This window comes from Toxotes jaculatrix, chromosome 14 (genome assembly GCF_017976425.1).
Source record: "Toxotes jaculatrix isolate fToxJac2 chromosome 14, fToxJac2.pri, whole genome shotgun sequence".
Taxonomy (NCBI): domain Eukaryota; kingdom Metazoa; phylum Chordata; class Actinopteri; family Toxotidae; genus Toxotes; species Toxotes jaculatrix.
In genome coordinates, this window is record NC_054407.1 from 21,849,264 (window position 1) to 21,874,622 (window position 25,359).

Genomic DNA, 25,359 nt, shown 5'->3' on the forward strand with positions numbered 1-25,359 from the left:
CAGGTTAACAACCCCTTGACTAAAAAGAAGGTCTAGAGTAGGAAACAGCTACAGAAAAATATTGTAAAATATTATTAAGCATTTAGAGCAGCGATTCCCAACCAGGGTTACTGGGGAGAGGTACATGGATCGTGGAGCAGCTTCAATAATCTGAAAAGACAGCAATTGCAATTATTCAAAAATTTTATCCATGTTCAGTGAGCTGTAAGATCTGAACACTAGTTAGCAAGTGAGCAGAGAAGTTGAAACAGTTATCTAAAAGTAATGGATCAACAGTTAAAATAGCTAAAAATGAATGGAAATTAACGCCTCAATGTGTCGCCCTGGAAGGCAATTACAAGCAAAGTATTCTGTCATTTAATTTGGAGGATTTGTTGGAGTCGAACGCAACTTCTACCAGTTTCAGTGAGCTGATGAAGTGCTCTGATGAGTCACACAGCGAACACAATTCTCTGCTGTCTCTCGCGTCGAGGGCCTAGCACCCTGTTCGAGTGGAGACTGAAGGACGAGGGGAAATCATATAAAGGGCCGAAAAAAGAGGGAGCCTGACATCATCAAATCCGAAAGGTTACTGGCCAACGCTCGGCGCTCCTGCTCAAGAAAAACACTATTGATATTCCGTGGGTTCGGCCCGGGGACAATGGCAGGCCCTGTCCCTCCCTCTCTCCCTCATGGCCTGGCATGGCAGAGATGTCACAGAGAGCACCAAACAAATGGATGGAGGGATAGAAAAGGATGAAGGGATGGGGAGGAGGAGGAGGAGAACAAACGCATTGTTCTCAGGGTGGAGAAAGGGGTATTGTGAACAAGACAGATAGCTTATGTGGGAGAATGGGGTGGAGGAAGAGAGGGGGACACAAAAGGACAGAGAAAGGTGAAACCTGGCATTTTTTTTTTTTAGATGCCCCCTTTTTTCTCTGCAGTTGGAGGTAATCCATAACCAAGCTTTAGGGGACGCTTCCTAAAACTTTAAAGAGGAACACAGCGGGGACAGTTTCAGCACAGACAAGGCATCTTCAGCTCGCCTTTCATCTGTCACAACACCAGAGATCAGTTCTAGGGCATTTTTTTTTTTTTTTTTTTTTTAAATCATGCCCCATGCTCCTAAGCTCCCAGCCACTCTTTAACATGGAGGAAAGCACATTTGAACCGAGGTGGAGAACAGGTAGGTTTGCAACTGCAGCCTCCCCCCTGCGGGGCCAGGTCTGAACGGGTGACTTGATGTGAACTAACAGCGCAGCTGTTTGAATGTGGGCTAGGAACTCGGTTGAGATGGAGGCCGCTGTGCTGCAATGCCCTGCAGCCGTGTGATGTGCGCCAGCTGCCCCCCTCGGTAAACATCAGTGACACATACACACACACACAAACACACACAAACACGGGCAGTTAACCAGGCTCGCACATCTTCACAAAGAGATGATAAAAACAACTCCATTCACACACGTGCAAAAGAGGAAACAAATACAGAAATGTCTCAGCATGCAGGCACTTACAGGCAACACAAAAGGTACACAAAAACACGCACACAGACGTTCACGCTTCCCCTCCACTAACACAATCACACGTATACAAATTAGGCAGAGACAACATTTGCCGCAGTCACCCTTCAGAGTAATTCACAACAAAAGCCCGGATCATACAGCACACACAATATGGAATTGAATTCATTACATATTTGCATTTTCAATATTTCATGCTCTGCTGCCTGTTTGATTTCCATTAGGGCCTTTTCCATCCCTCACTCACTGTTTCAAGCAAACTTCTAAAGCAACAGTACAGCTGACAACTGCTATTTGAAATTCAGATTTAGTAAGACCAGCAAGTCCCTTGTTTCTGTTCAAAAAACGGGCGATGATATTCAAGTTGAGTGTCAGATGAGTGTCAGATGTACCCAAAACAGTGTGCAAGAGACATATTTAAAGAGCGAAGAGGAGAAAGGAAAAAAAAAAAACATTTAAATCTTCACCAGGGGAAGGAAGCGAATAAAGCCTGATGAAAAAAAATGAGTGTGTGGTACAGAAAACCAGCACTTGCAGACGAAAAAAGGGCAGGCAAATCTGGATTCGGAATTTCCATGATTATTCTACCACAATGGCGTCCTTCTCAAACTCCCCTTCAGCAGACACAGGGCACAGCCCACACACACAAATAATAGGCAAGCCACCAACCGCGCAGCATGCATACTTGCATACAGAGATAGCATACCAAACAAGCTCTCCAGTATAGGAAATACAAACCACTCTGCATGTGAAAACAGTGACAATGGTATGCCACATACTGTGTAAGTCACGAAAGAACTGGAAATTTTTTTTTACAAGCAAGTATCACATCCTGCAGACAAGCCACTGCTATAAAACTGCAGACTGGACGAGTGCCTTCGTGCAACCACACAAATGCCAGCCCGCCACTGCTTCTAATTTATTTTCTGCATCTCGTTGTGTTCGGCTTCCTGCTGCTGCAGCGGAGCGATGACGATGAGAGTGCACGGCCAGGCTAGCAGCTGAGAGGATGTACTTAGACACAGCCTTAACTTTGAGCTAAATGCTAACTTGCTGCTGTTTAGCAGGTATGTTTTTACCATGTTCATGATGATCACTCAAAACCACAACTGTAAACTTCATGGCAGCGTTAGAGGAAAGGCCAAGGGGGTCACTGAAGCCACTGGGATTCATCCTCTGGGGACCATGAATATCGGAGTTTCACAGCAATCGACCCAGTAACTGACATATTGCGGTCTGGACCAAAATGCTGGATGATCAACTGACCTTTAGCATCTCTAGAGCTGATAGAGGGGCTTAAAATAGGCAAACATCACCACTAAGATTCTGAAAGTAATAGAAATGCATTTGCACTGATGTGGGCAGTTTGCAGTCCAGCAGGTCTCTGTGTGTGTCTCTGATATGTAACTGTCAATGTCAACAAAAGATTTGCTGCACATTGAAGCTACTTGGCATTTAATGCGCTTTGTTTGTCGCTGGCAGCCCAGACAGATAAAAGCACAAACACTAAGTGGCTCGAACTACATTGCAGGCACACTCTTCCACAGCATCACTGAGGGACAGACTCTCACAGTCCTCCTTGGTTCTCTGTGTAATAACCTCCCGTCCTCGGCTCTCAAACTGACCCCACCCCCCCCACGCTCACACACATACACACACACACATCTCCAACTGTCTGATTGATTCAGGCTGGACAGTTAGTGGATTTCCATCATCTAATGTAGGCTGTGAGTGCTTCTCTTTTGTCCAGCTGTTTGAGCAACTGTCAGAGTTTGAGGCGGCTGACAATCTCCTTGGCTTGTCCTCTTAGTACCACACGCCCAGAATGCACTTTGCCGGCACCTTTTGAGTGGCCCAGCAGAAACCAGGCCAGCCGAACATGTTGGTATGCAGCGCATACATTTCATGTTTTGCTGGGCGGTTTCGCGCAGTGAATTTTTGATAGCGATCTATTACCAGCAGGTCTCCTGTAACCGCCGTGTCGATCTGGGATTTTGGAATTCATGTGCAGCATATGCAGCAGGATATTTACGCAATTTTGGCTCTGAAACGAAAATCGCTGTCAGTAAAGGAGCGGCTTTGCCAAATCAATAACACAAATGATAGGATGCTTAAAACTGGCAAGAGCTTTTATTTTGATTCAACATTACAAAAAGAAAGAAGCTATTTACAATTACATTGAAATTACCATTATTTATTATTCCCTGCTGATGACAACCAACGGTCAGTAGTAATCCTCTGGGTCAGCTTTCTCCCCCTGATTCTGAATCTGCTGCTGCTTCTTGTACAAATCCGCAATCTGCAGAGAGCACACATGAGATGGACAGGGATTGAGGAGAAGAGAGATATTGAGAGAGAAAGAGGGATGAGAGAGGGTTTGCATGAGAGACCATGAATGGAGGTAGGATGGATGGATGGATGGATGCAGGGAGGGAGGGGCGGAGGGGAGAAGATCATGAAGTCAGGTCAGTAACATGAAGAGGAAAAGCTAAAAATAACAGTTTGATTATTCATATCCTGGGCTTTGAAGTCGGTGACTCCGAGCTGCTGACTGGGAGACGGAGGCTGCGTTCGCTGCAGCTCACCGAAGGTTTGGGGGGTGAGGGGGTGGAAGGCGGGACAGTGAATAATGTGTGAACAGCAGGCCCGACCAGAATCAGCAGTGTCAGTACCAGTACAGCAGGGAGGCACGGGGGGAAGGAAAACAATGAAAACAATTTTTTTCTCCTACACAGGATCAAGGTAAAGCTTTGATTCTCAGCTGACTGGCTCCAAAATGTTCAGTCTACATGTTTTCTTAATTCCGTCTGAATCAAATGAGCTCAAGTTTAATTTGAATTGTCTGTAAAAAAAAGAAAAAAAAAAATCACACAATGTGTTGTTCTAACAAACGTGTGTGCATCCTCACAGATAATTCCCGAAAGCAGTATTGTTTTAATGCAGCTGTCAAGTCTAGACTCTACAGGTATATACAGGAGATTAATTAAAGTCTGTGAAAATCCACATTATAGTAAAGTTCCCACCTAATGAAGGTGACAACAGTTTGGACTCAGGTAAAAGGGGGAAAAAAAAAAATCCAGGCTTGAGCTGGATTTTTTTTTGGGGCCTCATTAAAACCCAACGTCTATGTGAGAAAGTCCTGAGTTCTGTGATCTGCTACAACAACAATGAGCGCTGCTCGTGTGACACCGGGCTTCGATTTTGGAACAAAGTGCTGGATGTCACTCAGAGTTTACAAAGCAGAGCCAAACACTGGCAGCGTTTGTCTGGCTGGAGGTGGCGGCTCACTGATGGACCGACTTTTATTTCTAATTCACGAACAGACATAAAAACGGCCTCAAATATTCAGTCAGTCTAGACGAAAGCATGATGTGACTCTCACTGCCAGTGCGGACTTATCTAAAATGACAGACTTTTTTCTCAGTGCTAACAGATTTGAGATGAAACAACTTCTTAATTTACATGTGTTATTTATCAAGCAAAAAAAGCCAAACGTTCCCTGAATTACAGCTTCTGAGCTGTGAGAATTTTCAGCTTTGCTGTGATTGACTGTGTCTTTTTTTGACAGTTGGAAGATGTCACCTTGGGCTCATTGTGATCAGCCATTTTAAAAACTATTTTCTGACATATAATAGACCAAACAATGACTCCATTAGCTGAAAGTAATAGGCAGATAAATCAATTATGGGAATAATTGGTTGTCCAGCTCTGCATCAGATTAAGGGAAGATAAATATCAGGCCAGAATCAGATCATCACAACAGTTAGCTGACTATAAGTTCAGGAAAAATAAATTGTGCAGCTCAACAGCGAGTAACTTTAGGTGTTTAAGAAGTTTACTATACCTTTTATCCTTTGATTGATCATTTAATCTATGAAATATCAAAAACATAAAATAAAATACTGCTCCACGTTGTGGATTTGTTGCTTTGATTCTCATGAAGACATTTTTTTTTAACTGTTTTTCAGTTTTATGGACCAAATGTTTAACTGATTAATCAAGAGAGTAATTGGAGGACTAATCGATAATGAAAAATAATTGTTCGTAGCCGCCCTAATTATTATTTTTTTTGTTGTTTGTCTAATTGTTTCAGAACTATTAATATGTACAAAGAGAAAAGATGAGAGCAGAGTGATTTCAGTCTTTCTGTTTAAAAAACAAAAACATCTAAAGAAACTGCTGATTGTATCTTTGGTAAACATTGTTGTCAGTAAGTGTAGTGTCCATTCACACAGAGAATCTCTGGTTTTATGTTTTGTTCAGTTATGTTTAGCTGGTGTTCGGTGTTGAACGGTTGAACGTGTGTGAAATCAGGTGGAGACACGGCTGAGCTGCACATCTCTGCTGTGCTGTTTAATTCACTCTATGCTGCATGACAATATATTTCCCAGACTCCAACACTAAACTCCAGAGGTGCTCCTGTAGCTGACTGTTATACAGCTTTGTCCAGAGGGAGGACACTACATAAACCAATGGTAATATAAAAAATAGAGACTGTCCTCGCTGTGCCATTCACCCTTGAAATTTTACAGGACAGCTCTTGTGAAGTGACCATGATCGTGATGATGCATCATCTCTACAGGACACGTGAAGTAACATGACCCAACAAACATATGACTGATCTGTTACTGCTTTACAGTCATTACTACATCACAGAGAGCTGCCCTGTTTGACCTCATGTGCCTACACACACACACACACACACACACATATACAGTGTATGTGACATTATTCTGTATGCACTGCGCTGCTGATTTCACATTCCTGCCTTCCTGTTTTGTTTTGTTTTGTTTTTTTGGTTTGTTTTTTTTCAGTAGTCTTCTCCCAGTACGGGTAATGTGATGTACCTGAGCTCCGGTCGTGGCGTCCTCGGGTTTTTTGTCATCTCTGATCCGAAGGAAGCGAGGGAATCGCAGAGAAATGCCCTTCTCTGGATCCACCTGAGGGCAGACATGTCGACAGAATCAGAATCAGTAAACAGCACTGCCATTGGTACGTGTGAACATTTGTCCTTTGTTACTTGTACTGAAAACAGTACTCTCCTACAGCTGTGCTGAATTAATATTTCTGGACTGTCAGGCTTTGAAAGCTATTAAAATCCCTTTAGTTCAAGGTTTTAAGAACATCCAACCCTTTCAGTTTCCTGTTCAGAAAAGTCTGTGTTGGTTCCACTTCTATTTTTCTGCTTCTCGTCGTCGCTTATTACAGGGGCTGTTTGATGATCAGTAGGACCAAGGCTACTGACAGCGTCTGCTGACTGATGGTGCGATACACTAATCAGTTTATGTGAAAGCCTCAGTCAAACAGTGAGGAATGATATCATTGACAAAATGTAATTAATTGTGAATTATTTTGTACTGTTAGAGTAACACCCTGAGAAAATGGTGGAGATGACAGGCAGCCGAGTGATACTGTGATAGCGCTGAAATTTCCCATAAGCCATAGCATGTCCTCTGAAGTAATTTACACCAACGGTTGAAGGAAAAAGTTGCAGCTACATAAATTTTTAAGACATAAAGTAATCTGACAAATTGCCTGTAAAAACTAACCTGGTGTTTCATGTTATTTAAAATCCATAAACTACTAATGTTCTTAACAAAGGTCTCATTTGTTTACAGCAGCTCATCATATCATCTCAATCCAAGTGTTTAAAAATAAGATTTATGATTAACTGACAGTAAAACGCAGCAGCTAGCAGCTTTAAATTCAGATTTTTATGACCTAAAATGGTAAAAACATAAAAAATATCTTGTCTTTCTTCCTGTAATGTTTTTAGATAGTATTTGTCCATCTCAGTGCCATTTTCCCTCCACAACGATTAAAATGAGAGTTGCGTAATGTTGATGTTATAGCAAACACTTTTATGTGCACTGTGGGACTTTGTGTCCAACACGCTGCCAAACCACGGCCAATAAACAAGTATCTGTTCCATTAAATCCAGCATCTTTTACAGCATTTTTATTAACTCAATTAAGAGGCGCTAATTGTGACTTTCCATTGTAGGCAACAGACCGTAACCGGCAGAGTTTATCAGTGGAAACAAAGGGCGGGGAGGGGATTAACAGGCCGAACTCACCATTCCCATGGAAGCCTTGTAGACGGGCGACAGCGACAGGTCGGCGCACTTCACCTCCCAAACTTGCACGGCGTCAAGCCACACGTCAGGCTCTGCTGACTGATCTACGCGGTAGTAAGCACGGGGCTTAGGCAGAATATGGTCCTGGAAAAGAGACAGTAAAGTACATAATGACCTTTTTCTATTATCAATATCAAATATATACACATATACACACACACACACACGTGTAAAAAATGCCCATTTACAGTTGTCAGAACCCAAAGTGATGTCTAAAACAAGAGTGTTCAGTTTCACAATGATAAGAGAGGAGAGCCAGACATTTTCAAATGTAAACACAGTGTTTTTCTATACACTGCAGATACATCCACACATACGCAACGTTTAAAAAACAAAAAAACAAACCAGGGAAATGCATTCAGTGATAAAGAGACAGTGACAGAGTGGCTTTTGTTGCCCTGCTGGATCCTGCTGCTTCCTCACAATCACTTCCCAGGAGACAGCACAGAGTTTGAAGACTCTCACATTCAAATGACACACACTCGCTCGAGGGGCAACATGAGAGCGTGCTTTCCAAACCACATTATCATACACCAACATGAAAGGTTTCAGTCACAAACACCCTGATATGTCACGTTTTTGTTGCACCATATTCACCCCTTAAGGCAAAAAAAAACAAAAAAAAAAACAAATAAAGTCTTGCAGCTGAGCTCAGGCCTCCACCAAAATTGCAAACTGTCAACGTTTACAGTGTTTAATTCTGCCTTTTTATCTCTGACACATGCAATCATTCTGTCAGCGTAGGTGTCACGCTTTTACAGAATGATACCCATCTCCTTTTGGCGTGAAACAACTATTGCAGCACATGCGACTCTGAAACAGTGTAATATTAACTAGACTGCGCTGAAGTGTCCACAGAACTGGGTCACAGTTAAGTAATGCTGGGAAAAGAAGGCTCCAGTGGTGCTGGTGGTTTTCTCGCACGCTGCATTTATACCGTAGGCATTCAAGTGACACTTTTATACAGAGCGAATCACAATGAGAGGGCAGGTAGGCGTGTAGAGTCTTATAAAACATCGCCGCTGATAGACACACGAGTTGTGTCGGAGCTCAAACTTGCAGCCACTCAGTTACACTTAGCGATACACTGATACACCTATATGCTTTATTACACAGGTCAGGTATCAGCTAGATGGAACCGATCCAGACTCAACACTGTTTCTTTGTCTTCACGGTTATAGAAAGTTAAAAAAAAAAATGCTAATTGAGACACCTTCAAAATAATAATTACACTTCACACAAGCATAAAAAGAGCTATTCCAGTTATATGCAACTATTTGTGTCAACTTGAATGTATTTACACATCCAAGCACTGGGTGAAGAATTCATCTTCAGGGCAAATGTAAAGAGACTTATTTAAGGAGAGTAATTACAGCCGAGAACAGGTGTTGCTGCTCATGGAAGCACACAGTTTTTGTGCTGGCTGTAAAATATTTTGGTTTATTTGAAACTAAATGGATCAGTGGATTATGCAGAAATAATGATGAGTTAAAAGTAAGTGTGACTTCCCGTTTAAAGGAAAAACTGGGTCTTATTCACTGTAAACTCTTTGAAAATAGATAAAAACAGCAGCTAGCTGAATTTATTTGGAGTAGAAAACAAATATGAACCATAAACTTTGATCTGCAGGACCTGACATGGTTGTGGGCACGATGGTTGACATTTTCAGCACTCTGCCTTTCAGTTTTAATTTAAGCAACTAACTAATTCATCAGTTGTTGAGCAGTTCCAGCCTTGCTACCTTACACGTATAGTAGAGTGCAGCTACTTCCACCCAGTGAGCTTTGTAGATTTTGAACAGATGGTTTGAGAGCTGTACTGGTCGAAATCCTGAGTCCTGTGCTGTATCAGAATAAACATCAGTACAGAAAGAAAAGGGATCAGCACGTCCCTAGTTACAGCACAGCGCCTCACCACCCGGAGGAGTGTGAACAAAGCCAATCGTCTCCCTGCCTGGAGTCCCATTGGCCTGCAGCGTTGCAGCCAAAGTAACATGGCCACACCAGCGGCTCGCCTTAATTCACCATCCATCACTTTCAGATGGAGGGCTTCATTACAAAGAACTACAGTACAGGCTGTATTGGTCAGGGGAAAAAAAAAAAAAAAGCTTAGACCGCCCTCTCAATCACTGTTTCTCTGAGATTCTGCACTGAGCAGCACTTTGTACCACTGAGTCTAAACCCTTTACCTTTAAAATATTTCTTTTAAAAAAAAACTTTAAAAGGGTTTTTTTTTTTATTTTTTTATTTCAAAACACCAGAGAGTACTAGGTTTGTACAGGGAGTATTATCTAAAAAAACAGTCTCTTTTCTAAACAGATGACTGCCTTTTAAAAGCCTCTGCTCTTATTCCTGGAAAAGCTGGTCTAAATTTAGCTGATAAAGTCAACAGAGTTCTCAAATGAATTCTGACTCTCACAGCAGCGATCATTTTCACTGAGCAATTGTCAATTTCTCCAAATGCTGCTGCTCTGGAACAAACCTCTCCAGATGTAAATTGAAAAAGCAATTCATTACCTAATGTCAGAGCACGCCTGCACAGTTATTGGTGAAACAGAAGCAGTTTATGGTCTCCGCGCAGTATTTCATACACAGAGACTAACTTCACACATATTCAAGTCAATATATGTGTTTTAAAGCCAAGTTATTTGTGTTTCTTCAGTTTATTTTACATGGTATATAGCACATTCACAACAGTAGAACCTCTGTGGATAAACCTTTTAGAGGGGGCATATTTTCAGTCATGCCTGACCTTATTTCTATGACTTCAGTCAAAGTCACCGTTTACAAAATGACAGCATTATTTTTTTCTATTTTTGGTATTTTTGCCTTATTTTCGTTTGATAATCTTCATTATATCAGAAAAAGAACGGGATAATTATTTGTTGAATGTAAGGACTTCACACTCGTTCTGGCTCCTCTAAACACAAAACTGTAGCTGCAGTTAAAAAGCCCCGGTTATGATATTAAAAAATGAGGACGTCAGTTCTTGGCAAACAAGTGCTGAGTTGTGATTTTCAGCTAGCAAGTGCGACAGTCTGTTACACTTTACCTTTAAAAACTTGTAATGCTGCTCCAGATCTTCATCCTTGAAGCCTGTCCCGATCTGAAAGAGACAAAAGGAGATAAGAAAGACACACACACACACACACACACACAAAGGCTCAGACGTACACAAACACATATTCCCTCACGGTGAGACAGTAGACATTTGGCAGCGAGAGGCAGAACACAGAACAGCAAGCAAATCCCCCCCTACACCATGAGCGCCTCGTCTGCTTGCTTCGCCTGAAGCGCCGCGTCACCTCTCAGGCAACCTGAACCCGCCGAGACACAAGAATCACCTAATGGGCTGACACGCACAGAAAGAGGAAGAAAAAAGCTGGCACATCATGCAAATATAGCATTTTCCGGCTCACAGATATATTCCAAAGGTGTATTCTGCAGGTGTCCACAAGGAGCTTTATGTTTCAAGGCTGCACTCAACACAAGAAGGATTAAAGGTGTTTCATTCAACTGTGGCACCCCTCATGTGTTCAGCTTTATCTGCCGCACCAGGCCAAGTCTCCTACCAAGCCGAATGTGGCGCCGTTTGTGAGGAGCGAGAGAATAATCTGGACCAACTATTCACACCAAACACAGACTCCTTTTTATGTAGTTACAAAAAAAAATTACAAGGTGTTACACGCCTGGTTAAAACAGGTGTGCGCGGGTGTGTGAACTAGCATTAGTGAGAGGTACGGCCAGGTAACACTTTCTTGATGCCAGAGGGAGAATTTTTTCATTTGAGTTAAATTTAAACACATTTTCTGCAAACCATCATGTTTTCATTTTGTACTGTAAAAGTTATAATTTAGATCAGGATCAAAGTATTGAGATTTGAAACTTTTTTTTATTCTTATTCTTATAATCGGAGAATTTCTTATTAACTGGTTTCTGTTGTATTTGAATGGATGCCAGTGCACGCTTTGGTTTGACCCTCCGATTCACAAGTTTTTCTTGATTATGCTTCTTGGTTTTTCCATCAAACACTCGTTCAAGCCTGCTGCTCAGAGTCGCTCCTGCCTCTCATAATATCAAACTACAGATGTTCAATGAACCCCATCAAAGTACATAAGGGGACTCATCTACCAAGACAGCGGCAAGCTGTTGAGTCTGTTCTGAGGCTTCCTACTGAGCTCACCCAAAACACACTCAAAACCAGCGTTTAATGAGATGGGTGTTGACATAATAGCCAATACTGATGCTAGAAAAATGAACAAAGAGTTGCCTTGATGTACAAGTGCTGAAGTGACTGGGACTTCATATCAGAGCATGCATGCCAGTACCAATAATAACGACCAAATATCCAAAGAATGAACCTTTTGTGAGTCCATGGATTTTTTTTTTTTTTTTTTTTTTGTCAGTGCACTAATAAACAGAAAACAATATTCTCCTGTAAAAGTCTAAGTAACGCTGAGACTCCGAGCAACACGTCGCCGCTGCGGCTGTGACCTACGATAACTGTTCTTTCTGTTTCATTTGTGTTCCTCTTTGTTTTTCTGAGAGGGAAGTCTGTATGGATTTCACAACAGAAGCCGCACCGCTCCTGGATCTACCGAGGACTCGTGTCTCGCTCAAGGACATTTCAGCAGGACGTACAGCTGAAATTACATTTCTGAAACGAGTATGTGACTTAAATTAAGTTTTCAGCTACAGTAGAGCCTCTCAAACCGAGGCCTCCTGAAGTTTACCATGTCAAGGATAACATTTTTTTTTTTTATGGCTGATAGTGAAGAACACACAGAAACAGTGAATGCTGCAGTCACATGACAAACACCTTTAACTGCAGCACTGTCATAATAACCAACCACAAGATTAACTCCACGTCTGCACAGGATGTGTTTCATTTTGGCTGCATTTTTCAGTCGCTCTCCTCACGTCTGACACACAGATATGCTTTTTATTTTAAACAACAGGCCTGTAGTCATCTACATAGACCGCTTACCTGCGCTATATGGTCACAAACACACTGCGTAGTGTGTATTTATGCTGCTAACATGGGTGACAAACACTCAGCACTGCTCCTGAACACATCCTGTGTAGATGCAGAGCTTCCTGTGCTAAGATTATGTTTTTAATTAAGTGTGCCAAGTGCTGAGACATCGATCAGCCTGCCACTTCATTATGATATAAACTGATTCTGGCTCTGCTTTCTGAAGACTGTGAGCGTCTGTGCACTTTTTAAAATATTCCTGAAGTTGCTGTGAATGGGGGAGGAGGTGCAGCGACTCAACTTTAAGAAAGCACAAGATCTAACTGCCAAGACTGTGCGCCGGTGAGGACACCTCAGAGTTCGAGAGCTGGTCTTAATGTGGCCAAGATCTGAGCTGAAAGTGTGAATAACAGAGTTGATGAAACCTGAGTCAGTGCGACCTGTTGCATTGACTCACAGGTGAGACCGAATCCTGCAGCTCTATTTGTTTAGAGCTGCAGACCTGAGGGTTAAAAAAAAAAAAAAAAAAAAGCTGGCAACATAAAACACAACTCTTGTGTTGATAAAATATCTGAAAACTGAAGGACTCTCGCACGCTGGGGCAAGCGGCTGCACAAGCAGAGAAAAAGATTAACGTGAAAATCAATAACAGATATAAGACAGGAGTCGATCGTCTGACGTTTTTCACAGAAAGCGGTGTGATCCGTCGCGTAGGTCACATCAAGCCGTCACGCAGCCAGGACAGTCGTCTCATGAGTGAAAACATGAGGTCTTATTATAGAAGAAGCGGTGTGAACATGAGAAAACAGAAGGCTGTGGTGGCACCAGCTGTGATCGTGTGTAAGTATGTGAAAGTGAAGCAGACGGCCCTGAGTAAAAAAATAAATACTTAAATAAAAACTGTGCACTCACTGCTCACTAAATCCCTTTTCCATGGATAAAGACATAAAAGTTACATCTCCATTTTTACCCTGTGTAAAGTCTCTGCAGGAGACAGAATTTATGCTCTGTGGTGAAGTCAGACTCACTCGTTCACGCTCTCAGACACAAACACACACACTTAAGTGGTCATGCATGCTCCAATACATGTTTACCGCTTATCCTAAGATGCACCCAGTCACGCCTCCACACACACACATACGCAACACTTGCAGACACATAAAGACCAACTCAGACTGAGGGGGAAAAAATGGCAGTTCAAAGAGCACACGCAAACGCACAACAACCACACACACAAACACACACAGACAAAAAAAAAAAAAAGAATAAACACATCCAAAATACACTCAGCACAAACATAAAAACACCCCGCAGCTCAAACACGCGCTACAAACTGCCATAAACAGAAAACTCTCACACTCCATTAACACACTATAGCACCGTAATACAAACATCAGAAATACATAGTGCACAGAAGAGAAACAAACATGTTGACAAACAAACTGCCCGCGGTGTAACAGTACATAAAATACACTGCTGGCAGTCCATTAGGTCCACCCAGCTAAAGGTAAAGCTGCCAAATACAACAGTCCTGCTGTAAATCCTACAGCCATGATGGTTCTAATGTTCAGTTTGTGTTAGAGCTGTTTCACAGAGGTGTAGATCCAACTTCACGGTCATTCTGGAGAATGTAGTTTGTGGTGTACTGGGTTATATGGACAGGTGTTTCTATTATTTTGTCCACCCCTTTTATATAAATGAGGGGAGGCTAAATAACAGAAACCCCTGAAAACTGAAAACTGCACCACTGACTAATTCTTATCAGTCTTACCTCCTAGTGGTTACATGCTCATATACATGAAATGCCACAGGGCAAAATGAAATTAACATTTTGAACTGTACATGTGGGATTCAGCGGCTATAAAATATAAAATCGGCTCCTCTGGGTTCTGTGGCCTGGCCAGCCACAGAAATGAACTGAGGACGCTGGACATTTAAAATATTTTGACGGGCGCTATCCCTCTGCTGGTATGACGGGGAGAAAATAACGTAAAGGAACATTTGGATTTCTTCTTTTGTTTGATCGCGCTACTGCAGCTAGATTAAAGCACGCCCTCATCCAAAAGCAATGCACGCTTCCATTCAAATATAAAATAAATATAATAAATAAGTTATTGTAGGTGACATGTCTGTCTCAGCGGTTCTGTGGCTTTCAGGAAACTTCCAAAGCGCACAGAGAAGCGAAAAAGTCTACCCACTAAAAGAAGCTGGTCTCACTGAAGTTATTTATACTACAATTGCTGTTTTAGTTTTCAGAGAATGAACAGATTACACTCGACATTGTCATCTAACCATTTTTTATTCTTCAATAAACGCTTCTATATTGTAGATATGGATGTGCTCGTAAAAAAGTTATTTGGTTTTTCTGTTTCGGAGATTGCATTATGTGAATTTTGCAAACAAAGGGATAAGATAAACTACTGTAAAATCTAAGAATGGATTAAACTTGAAAAACTCATTTGCACGTTATGCTTCAGGAATAAAAAATTTTCTGTCGTAAAGTGTTTTTCTTTTCAGTGAAACAAACCATAAGCCCTTGTATGTTGTACAAGTTTGTTGTGTCCTCCTTAGACATGCACAGGACAGACACAGACAGACACACACACACACACACCTTGCAGACGGACTGAAACTCCTCGTTCTCATCATCATAGCACGCCAGCAGGAAGCCCCCGTAGGTGCCCGTCCTCTTTCCTTTCCCCAGGTAGGCGCCGATCACACACAGGTCCACCGTGTCACCCACCCCCTCCAGGTAGTCCTTCTTCAGCTGGGGAGAGAACAACATTATGTGTGAGTTATTAAGTGTATTTTTCATGATTAGGGGCGCATACTGTGGCACAACATAGCAAAATAAAAATCTGCTGCTACGTCTTACCGGAGCTGAAAAATCGTATCGGTTACGACTCCTAAAAGGTCCTGGTTTCCTTTGCATAAATTGTAGCCAGAGGGCACAATTAAATGTCATTTATTCGTAATGTGAACTGTCACAGGCCTCAACTGCTGCCTGCAAATGTTGACAAGCTAATAGTCTTAAAAATGTTCTTGTCCTGCAGAAATCTGAGGTCAGTTTGGGTGAAAATGTTTAAACGTGGGACTGTAATCAGCTGAGGTGTGTGTGTGAATGTTATTCTAAAAGGTTCTGGAATTTGTTCTTTGTCTTTATGAGGACTCATCATTCTTTACATTTCAGTTTAGTTGTGTATAGATCGAACTCTGCTGCTGAAATAAGCTGCTTTATTTTGGCATTTAAAGGATTATTCGTATTTTGCAGTAACTTGTGACATTTTAAAGATCAAGAACAGAATTTTTGTATGTTGCACCAAGAGAGAAGTAAATAAAGAACTTCACAGGCTTTACAGTCATTTTACTGTGTGTGTGTTTGTGTCATAAACAAACAAAAGTGCTTTGAATTGTGCAACACGCATGATGGGGGCAGTGTGTCGCCGCGTTTACGAGCAGTGTGTATGAAGTGTATGTTTTATGATGCGGACCCACACACACACACACACACACACACACACACACACACACACACACACACACACACACACCTTGAGCCAGTTATGAGAGCGCTTGGCAATTTCATAGGTGGCATCCTTCTCCAGAGTCTTCACCATCAGGCCCTCACAGGAATCTACACACACACACACACACACACACACACACACACACACACACATATTAATACACCAAAACACGATTCAACTCGTGCAGAAAGGAAGAAAGGAAATGAACAGATTATCTCTCAGATACACAGACAGTCTTTGTCTCCGTCTGTGACACACACAAACACACACACAAAGGTGCTGGACACAGACAGACAGTAGACAAGGACAAAGGCACATAACTTATACACACATGGGATACACATTCTCTCTCATACAAAGAGTCACAAAACATAACAAAACTCAATTACACAACTCACAGGTTCCATCTCTGTTGCACACACACACGCGTGCAAAAACACACAACAATCCAACCAACAGCCAGGCCAAACAGAGACAGCAGCGTAAGTACACAACTACTACACACACCCCTCACACAATTTACACATGAAGGCAGCAGGCAAAGGCACAAATGAAATGAAACTCTCACGAAACACACCCACACACAAAAAGGTTCAAGATGCACAGGGACAGCAGGCGAGGAAACAAATACGCAGTTAGTACACACACACACACACACACGCACACAAAAAGACAGCAGGCGAGGAAAACAAGTAAGAAAGTCTGTTTCCGCCGCACACATACAAACACACGCACCTCGGACAGACTGCTCCAGGAACTCGGCGATGGTCTCGGTGTTGTCGGAGTCGATGGATCGAGCGAACACGAACTCTCCCTCGACCTCTGAGAAGCTTTCTCTCAGCAGAGCCCGACGTCGACACAATGGCTGTCGCACCAGGGACTACACACACACACACACACACACGCATCATTACAAATGGCAAAACTGTGTATCATTACCACCATTTCCTCCCGTAGCTTGGAGCCTTGCAATGACAAGGATAAAATGCCATCTCAACCAGCTACCCACACAAACACAAACACAGTCTCAGGGTATACTCACAGATACACAGTCACGACAGCTTTGGACACACATTCAAACACCCACATATATACACACATACACGCACACACGCACACAGTCTTAAACCTGCAGAGCACACACGGCCTTGGCTGCACACTCAAAAAGACACGATCACTATGAGCGTGTTTCCAACCACCTACTGTTGTTTTTTGGGGCGTTTGGCCATAAAAAAAACAAACTGAATGAAACGGCCACAAATTCCCTTAAATTCAAGTCTTTCAATGTTTGGCTCATGAAGAAAAGCACCTACATACAGTGTCAATACAAGGCCGATGCACTGAAGGTCAACAGATGCTGATATTTTCCAGTTAAGGATGACACCGCAAGGCTCTCTTCATCTCGGGACCATGTTTGTGTTTGAGCACCAGCGGCCAGAACCACAGACAGAATCACAGACATCATAAAGCTATGACTCCACATTCCACAGTTTCTGACTAGAATTCAATTTTGTGACTATGTGATTAGATTTTTTCACATTATTTAGCCATTTAACTTTCTGACTGTGTTTTATGTCCATTATATGGAGCTATCTGACAGTGAGTGGAACACACACTGTTAATGTCGCAGACTGTTATTTGACACGTTTCTGTCGATGCCCACAAATATGCACCGAATACATGATCCAGAAAGTCACGACCCAGCAGCCAGGACGGGCCGATCCAGGGAGCGAACCTGATGAAAGCTCTGTTTCTCCAGTGACTGATGTGTGTCAGTGCTGGGAAACAGGACAGGGGCATATTCTGACACAGTGACACACATCAAGACGCCACAGGAAACAGTGGGTGCACGTGTTTTGACACATGTCATAAAGGTGTGTTAATGGTCACGTCAACACAAAATTCCATTATTTTAATTTAATTTCTTAACATTTCCCCTAAAAAACTGTCAAATTTGAAAACGTCAAACTTTAGCCTTTTACAAACAACGTGTGCAGGGTGTGTAGTAAACTCCTTCTCAGGTCATAAAACCTGCCAAAATCCAAAACACAGCACAAAGGACATGACATTGGTGTCCTACGTGGTAGCTACTGCTGGTTGGTTTGGGCTTCAGCAGGGAGGTGTCTGGTGGGGACAGCATGAACAGATTCTCTCAGGACACAGAGCAAACAGTGAAAAGTACTGCAGTGCACAGGGAATTGGACATTTCCAATTTGTCGTAAAAAAAAAAGAAAAAAAAACAATAAACAAATAAAGGGCAAGAGCTTAGAGAAAAAAATACACAAAGCATGGGCTTACAGAGACAAATTAATTCATAAAATTTACATAAATGCCATATTAGGTGGGATGCAGCAATGAAACGGCACAACTTAAGAGTCACTGGAGCTTTTTCTTTTTTTTTAAATTATGTAATTTTGTTCACGTCCACTTGAGAAAAACTCATATCGCACTAGTTGATGGAAACATTCACATATTTGCATTTTCTTCAGTGGACTTTTAGAAATTTGCTTAAAAATTGTGCATTATTTGGATTTTAACATACATACACACAAACACACACACACACGGTCACAATTACCACCCACGACCCACTACACACAGACACACACACGAACACAGTCAGATATACAGACTCAAAAAAGGCACAGACCTTCTCTCTCATACACAGACTCAGAGACAGTCTCAGACAGACACACACACACACTCAGACACACTCCACTGGAATTACAATGAGCGTTACAATCATTATCTCGTTACGGCCTCCAGTAGCACCATCATTGGCATTCAGGGACGTTGTTGGCATCTCGGCGGGGCAATAAGAATGCGAGCACACTCGCAAACAATAAACACGCGCACACACACACACACACAGCGGTTTTAAATGACGACAGGGGCGTTGAGAGAGATCTCTGGGTAATATTTTCCACATCATCACGAGGTCTTACCTCACCGTTGAGATAGAGGAGGTCAAAGGCGTACACGCACACTTGCACTTTGATCTCCGAGGCATCCACGTCCTGCAGAGAGGCATCAACACACACACACATACATTTTAATATTTTTCCCATGACAAAAATATGCAAATAGACGCATCTTATTCACAAATCACTACATCCAACCCTGGGAGTTGTTACAAAGAGCTCTTTGATTTCCCTCCCGTTCATCTTGAAAGTTAACCACCCCGCCTTCCCGTCTTCTCTCTACCTTTTAACAGCAGTGCACCTCCTCGTTGTGTTTATCCCGCTCTTCCAGCAAATTACTTCCTGCTCCTCGACTCACTTCACTAACCTCCTCTACTTCTCCATCTCCTGCTCTCACCTCTCCAACACCTTATCCTGTTTATTCTGCTCTTGTTTACTCCTGTCAGTCTCGACACTCTCCTGTTTGCCTTATTACACGGTTTCCACTGTGGCCCTGATGTAAAATTTCATAACTTTTCTATAACTGCACCGAAGTAATACTGAAAATCCAAGGATTGAGTGATGAGAACTGTTCGGAAAATCATTGCAGTGTTTGTATGTGAAGACCTTCGTCCCTATCTACCAGCTAGTTTCAGACTAGTGACTTATTAAATCAGGTGGCAGTTACAGGGTAGTAGCAACTAGTTTGTGTGGTGTAAAACACATTTATTTAGTGATGGGTAAACTTCGTTGCTTGTTCTGATGTTACAAAGAACTGGTGCAGTTCTCCAGAATTTGATGATATTCTAAAACTTCTATGGCCAAAGGAACGGTAAAGGAATGTGATCAAAAATGAAAGATAAAAGGTGTTTACAATAAAAGCTCTGCAGCAAACCTGAAAGATTTCTCCCCTGATTTCTCCCCGTTCTCCTTCACTCTCCTTTTCACTCCCTCATTACTCTCCCCTCCGCTCATTAATGACGTTTAATTAGTCCATATCGGGCTCCATCTCCTCATCCGAAATATTTCATTTCAGCAAAAACGCTTGTGGTAGTGAAAACAGCGGAGATGTTGTTACAAAATGCCAGAAGGGCAGTACAATCAGTTTGTGCATCAAACCATCATTACAACTAATCATGATTTCATAGTGGCCGTAACAGTATCCAGCAAAAAAATCATCAGGATAATCATTTTCACCCATTTTCATCATCATCATCATGTTCTCCGTATCCGCACTCTCATTTCTCCTCTCCTAATTTACTTGGATGTCATCATGCGTACAGAGAGACAGGCTAAGACAGGCAGCAGTTTCACCCTAATGTGATTGGTGTGGTGGAAAAAGGCCATTATTCTGATCAAAACTGAAAAAACACCTCACTGACATTTGCAGTCTCACCCACCCCCTCCCCTCCTCTCCTCTCTCCTCGATCCATTTGACTCTTCTGTCTCCTACTTATCAGTCTCCCCCCCTCTTTCTGTCTGCTCTTCCTTTATGAAACCAGGAGTATTTCATTCTTTTTCTTTCTTCCATCTTATTAGATCCCTCTCCACACCATACCTTTCTCTTACGGGTGGTGAGGACCTGGAAGGGCTGGATCTGTTTCTTTTCACGATCCCAGGCAACAGCCTCCGAGTCCAGGACACAGGACACCACTGAGTCCTTCTTCACCTGTGGAAGAAACGATGAAGACACAGCAAGAGGAAATTAGAAAAACATAGATAATATACTCAGAGACAGATGAAGAGAGTTCTTCGTGATTACAAAAGCCAGATGACGTTATTTGCCAACCTGCATATAAGCAACATCTGCTGTAGCAGGAGACTGTCTGAAAGTTTCACTGAAGTACATCCAACAAACTTAGATTCAAACTCAGTATGAGACTTAACTTGGAGCTTTTAAAAGGCGTGAATACAGGCATACAGACATGTTCAGGCTGTTTCAGGACCTGCAGCTGCCCTCAATTTGTTGCCAAATGCTTTCGAAGTCAACGCATTAACGTTTTTTTTTTCCTCCTCTACATTTATCGCTACTCGAGTAGCCATGTCCCATTTGCTAAACTGTTAGACGCAGCCCCCCCCATTTGGTCGGATGCCCACAGTGTGCCAAAAGCTTTTTTTTTTTTTTTTTTTTTTTTTTTTTTAATTTCTGCAATAAGTAAAAGGTTTTGGCAGCAAACACTTGTTTCCCTTGTGCAGGAAAAAACACTGATAGGGTTTAGGCTGCAAATAAACCAGTTACCTCACTGGCAGATTATATTGACTATCACCACTGATTTTCAAGATCAGACTAAGTGGCTGCTAATTATCTAAGGCGTCAAATCCTCTGTGCGAGGCTTAATCTCTTGCTTCCTGGTCGATCTGAGAGCCACCAGGACTCTTTAAATGTTCAAATTCACAACCTCAGTCAGACCGAGAGACGATCGGCAAGTGAAATCTTAAAGGAGATCAGAGAACGCCAACACGAGCTCAGAGCAGGAGACGTATTAGAAGTAACAGGTTGTTTGGAAACAGTTTAATATGTCAAATATAACCAGTAATCTTCAGAGGTCATTAGGCTAAGTAATGCATTAATTACAAATTAACATATTTGAATTTAATATTAATGTGTTAATGTATTATTATTAATTCATAATTTAAAGCATTAAGGCACTATGGTAGCTTCAGGAAAATTAGTTTTCCCTCATTAATATGCAAAATAATGCAGCAAGGTGCTGTAAAATCTAATCAGACCAGCTCCTCTATGCAGCTAACGTGTGTTAGTGTGAAGTTCCACTCAGGCACAGTTCAATTATTGAGTTCACAAGAAGGCGTCGACACACACAGACACACTGCCGCGACGACATAATGTCAGACACAGGATGCAAATTCTCATTCAGGCAATGTCTTTTATCAATTGTCTGCCACATTAATGGTCAGCAATCAATATCCGAGATGAAAGCTTCATTTGAGCAACTGACGTGGGCTGTTTTCACAGCACAAGCCATTTAAATGAAATAAATGAAGAGTCATAAATTACATAAACACAGGAAAATTATTTCAAACAGATTAAATGAAATGAAATGATGCCATCACTTTAAAAAAAAAAAAGGCTACATCTTTCTATCTGCATGCAAATTAAGCACTGACGCCCAAACTTTTCACTCCGCTTATTTGTTTTTCCACCCAAAACAGTTTCGGCAGAGGTAATGATAAGAGAGAAGGCAAAGAGAAAGGAAAAAAGAGAAGTAAAAAAGAAAAAATTGCTAGAAAAACAGGTTACGGGGAGCAAGAGAGAGAAGACAGCAAAAAAAAAAAAAAAAAAAGTGAAAGAAATGGTTTTAAAAGGGAGGGAGATGTGTGGGAAAAGAGTGCGAAAGAGAAATGGTGAGGAGGGAGACGGGGATAAAGAGGCACTGAAAGCAAAAACAAAAAAGGTGAGAGAAGACAGCAGACAGGAGCATCGACAGGCAAAGAGGAAAAAGAGCGAATATGTAGGGAACGTAGAGGGAGAGGGAGAGAGAGGAGTGGTGAGAGGGGAAAGGTATGAGAAGCAGAGAGACAGACCAAAAAGGTGAAACTGCAGACGAGCTGTGTCAAAGCGCTGAAAAAGATGAGAAGAGGAGAGAGAGAGAGAGAGAGAGAAGAATGAATGAGACAAGAGTGAGAAGAAAAGCAGAGGTGAAAAGAGAGCGACAAGTAGTGAGAGAACGAACAGGTATCATCAAGACGTAATGAAGACGAAAGGAGAGGAATGATTAGACACAGCGACATGAGAAAGAGACAAGTGGACGGAGGGAGAAATGAGGTGAGAGAGAGAGAGACAAAGAACCATGGAGCTTTTGAAGTTATGAAAAGAAAAGGAGCAAAAAAAAAGAAATGAAAGTCAGCGTGAGAGAAACGTGAGAGGGCAGATGTTATGTGAAATGATGAGATACCGAGCGTGAGAGAGAGAAAAAAAAAACAAAAGGGGGGGAGGCTGCACCAAACTGAGCCATGAGGAAACCACAACCATTCCGGTCATGCTGGCACAGAACTGTTGGTTTTCCACAGGCCAGCTAGAAGAAGTGTTTCATCAGCTGGAGGTTTGCTGGTTTCACACAAACCGCAGTATCCACACCTCTAAAATCTCACTCCGTCTGATTCTTCTGTTACCAGTCTTCCCTGCATCTTCTCTCCCTAATCTCCTGACCAAATGCTGCCAAATAAAGTAAAAGCCTACGGCTGGCTTGTGATTGGAATTTATTTTGGAGCATTCACAAGTGCTTTTATTACAGGGTTAACAGCAGAGAGATGACGGTAAAACGAAGAGAGACAGAGATGTAACTACTGTCCCTGACTGCACTTGAACCGGGGACGCTGCAGTTCATGCTCAGAGTGCTCCATCAGTGGACAGTTTTTAATGTGAAGCAGCAGGAAATGTGAGTTTGCAGCAGAAGTAAGAACTTAATACGCCTGTAACAGAGCTGTACAAGCGATGAGTAAACAATAAATTAAACTTAATATCTAAAAAAAAGCAAGAGGGCTCCAGGTTCGAAGCCAGGGGTTGGGCCCGTCTGTTCAGAGTTTGCATGTTCTCCCTGTGCCTGCGTGGGTTTTCTCCGGGTAACATGCGAATCATCAGTTTATATCCCTGATGGGGAACAGCTGAAAGTGGAGGAAAAAAAAAAATCTAAAAAAACAAACAGGAACGTAGAAGTTAAGATGAACTTATGAGTCACAAAAGTACTGAGAGCTGAACACACACAGAGACTTTTAAAAACTGAACGTTCTCTCTAGTCGCCAACACAACCACTCGAGCGTTTAGCCAGTTTAACAGACACGGCTTTGGTTCGAGAGACGAGTTTGGATCCCTGCAGCCTGCTACGAAGCAGGACCACAACAGCGTGGGAAGGTGCGGTTATCCCCTGTGGTGAGGCCATCGTTAGCGGCTACAGTGAAAAAGAAAAAAAAACAACGGCCTCAACCAGACGCACACTGGTCGCTTTACTTCAACCTGCAGCTGCAGCCTCTCACCCATCATGGTTTTCTTCTCCTTCTCATCTTTACCTAAGTTTGAAAAGGACTGAAAAGAGTCACTGGGTAAATTATTGCCACTATTTTTTTTTTTTCAATCTAATCTGGGATTTAATTTGTGACAACCCTGACAGCTAAAAAAAAAAAAAAAAAAACAATACTGCACAGTGAGATGCATCATTTCCCCCCAAAAAATTAAAGTTGGCATCTGGGATTTCATGCAGTCCAACTGATGTAGGCCAGGAAATGTTCACACGCAACACTGAGATGCATCATTTCTGTAAATATGGAAAAACTGTGTGATGAATTAAAATACAGCGCTTTGTTCCCCATAACAGAATTCCCTTTTGGGTTGTTTCTCAGCTCAGAAGAATTTTAAAGTAGTAGTAGTAGTAAGTGGTAATAAGTGGGATTTACACTAAGGATAGGTTTGACCTGAAAAACTGTATGCATTGCAGGAAAAGTCGGTATGTGAGACAGGTTGTTTAAAACCTCAGCAGTTCTTGTCAGTCCTTCAAAATAAAATTGATCAAGTGATCAAGACATGAGATGAATGTTCAGCTTTCTTATAAACACTAAACACTTTCTCCTGAATTCGTTTGGAGACAGAAACAAATTCCATTCCAACAATTTTTTTTTTTTTTTTTTTTTTTTTTTTTTACAAGCTGCCACCAACTGAAAATTCAGAGAGTGAGAAGTGCACCTGTTTGCTCTTAACACACTATAAAGTATTTCTCAATAAATTCCAGCAAAGGGACCCATTAGTAACGTTCCCCGATCATTCTGAGAGTTTATCTGATTCAATAACCTGCCCTGATTAGTACAGACCAGATGGGAATTTCTTTTAATATTATTGACGTTTTAATAACGGCTGTGTACTCGACAAAGTTGTGAAAACAGCAACAGTAAACGAGAAAGGCGAGCTGATATAAGCTTTATTGGTCACTTCTTTGCAGCTCCTAACTAAAGCAGAAAAACACTCAGCAGGCGCCAAGGTAGTGAGCGTGCTCAGATAACCCCAGGCCAGCTGCCAAAGCTTCAGGTAATGGTGATCGCTTTCTCTCTCCCCACGCAAGCAAATCCCTGCTAATTTGGCGAGCCTACCCACAGCTGCAACTTCAACTTTTTGACATCTATTAGAGAGATGTAGCTCCATGACAAGCTGGTTTAAATCCATCCTTTTCAAAAAAAAAAAAAAAAAAGAAATTTAATGGCTAGTGATGGTTCTTGTCGACTGAAGAGGCACAAGAGGACAAGGAAGGGTAAGGCCAAGCAACGGAGCAAATAAAGTGTGAGACAGACAGAGGCAGAGAGCAGGAGCGGGCAAAGGG

At 42.0% G+C, this 25,359-nt stretch overlaps 1 protein-coding gene across 1 annotated transcript in view; it reads right to left on the bottom strand.

The window, feature by feature from the left end:
- Positions 1–3,614: 3,614 nt before the first annotated feature.
- Positions 3,615–25,359, bottom strand: part of lig1 (ligase I, DNA, ATP-dependent) — a 41,420-nt gene continuing 19,675 nt past the window's right edge. The window contains exons 19-27 of the mRNA XM_041056147.1: positions 20,595–20,705; positions 19,082–19,153; positions 16,872–17,016; positions 16,161–16,243; positions 15,224–15,376; positions 10,687–10,740; positions 7,576–7,719; positions 6,347–6,439; positions 3,615–3,798 (exon numbers count right to left, since the gene is read on the bottom strand). Coding sequence (XP_040912081.1) covers positions 3,724–3,798; positions 6,347–6,439; positions 7,576–7,719; positions 10,687–10,740; positions 15,224–15,376; positions 16,161–16,243; positions 16,872–17,016; positions 19,082–19,153; positions 20,595–20,705 — 930 coding nt within the window. The 3' untranslated portion in view covers positions 3,615–3,723. The remainder of the gene's footprint in view (positions 3,799–6,346; positions 6,440–7,575; positions 7,720–10,686; positions 10,741–15,223; positions 15,377–16,160; positions 16,244–16,871; positions 17,017–19,081; positions 19,154–20,594; positions 20,706–25,359) is intronic.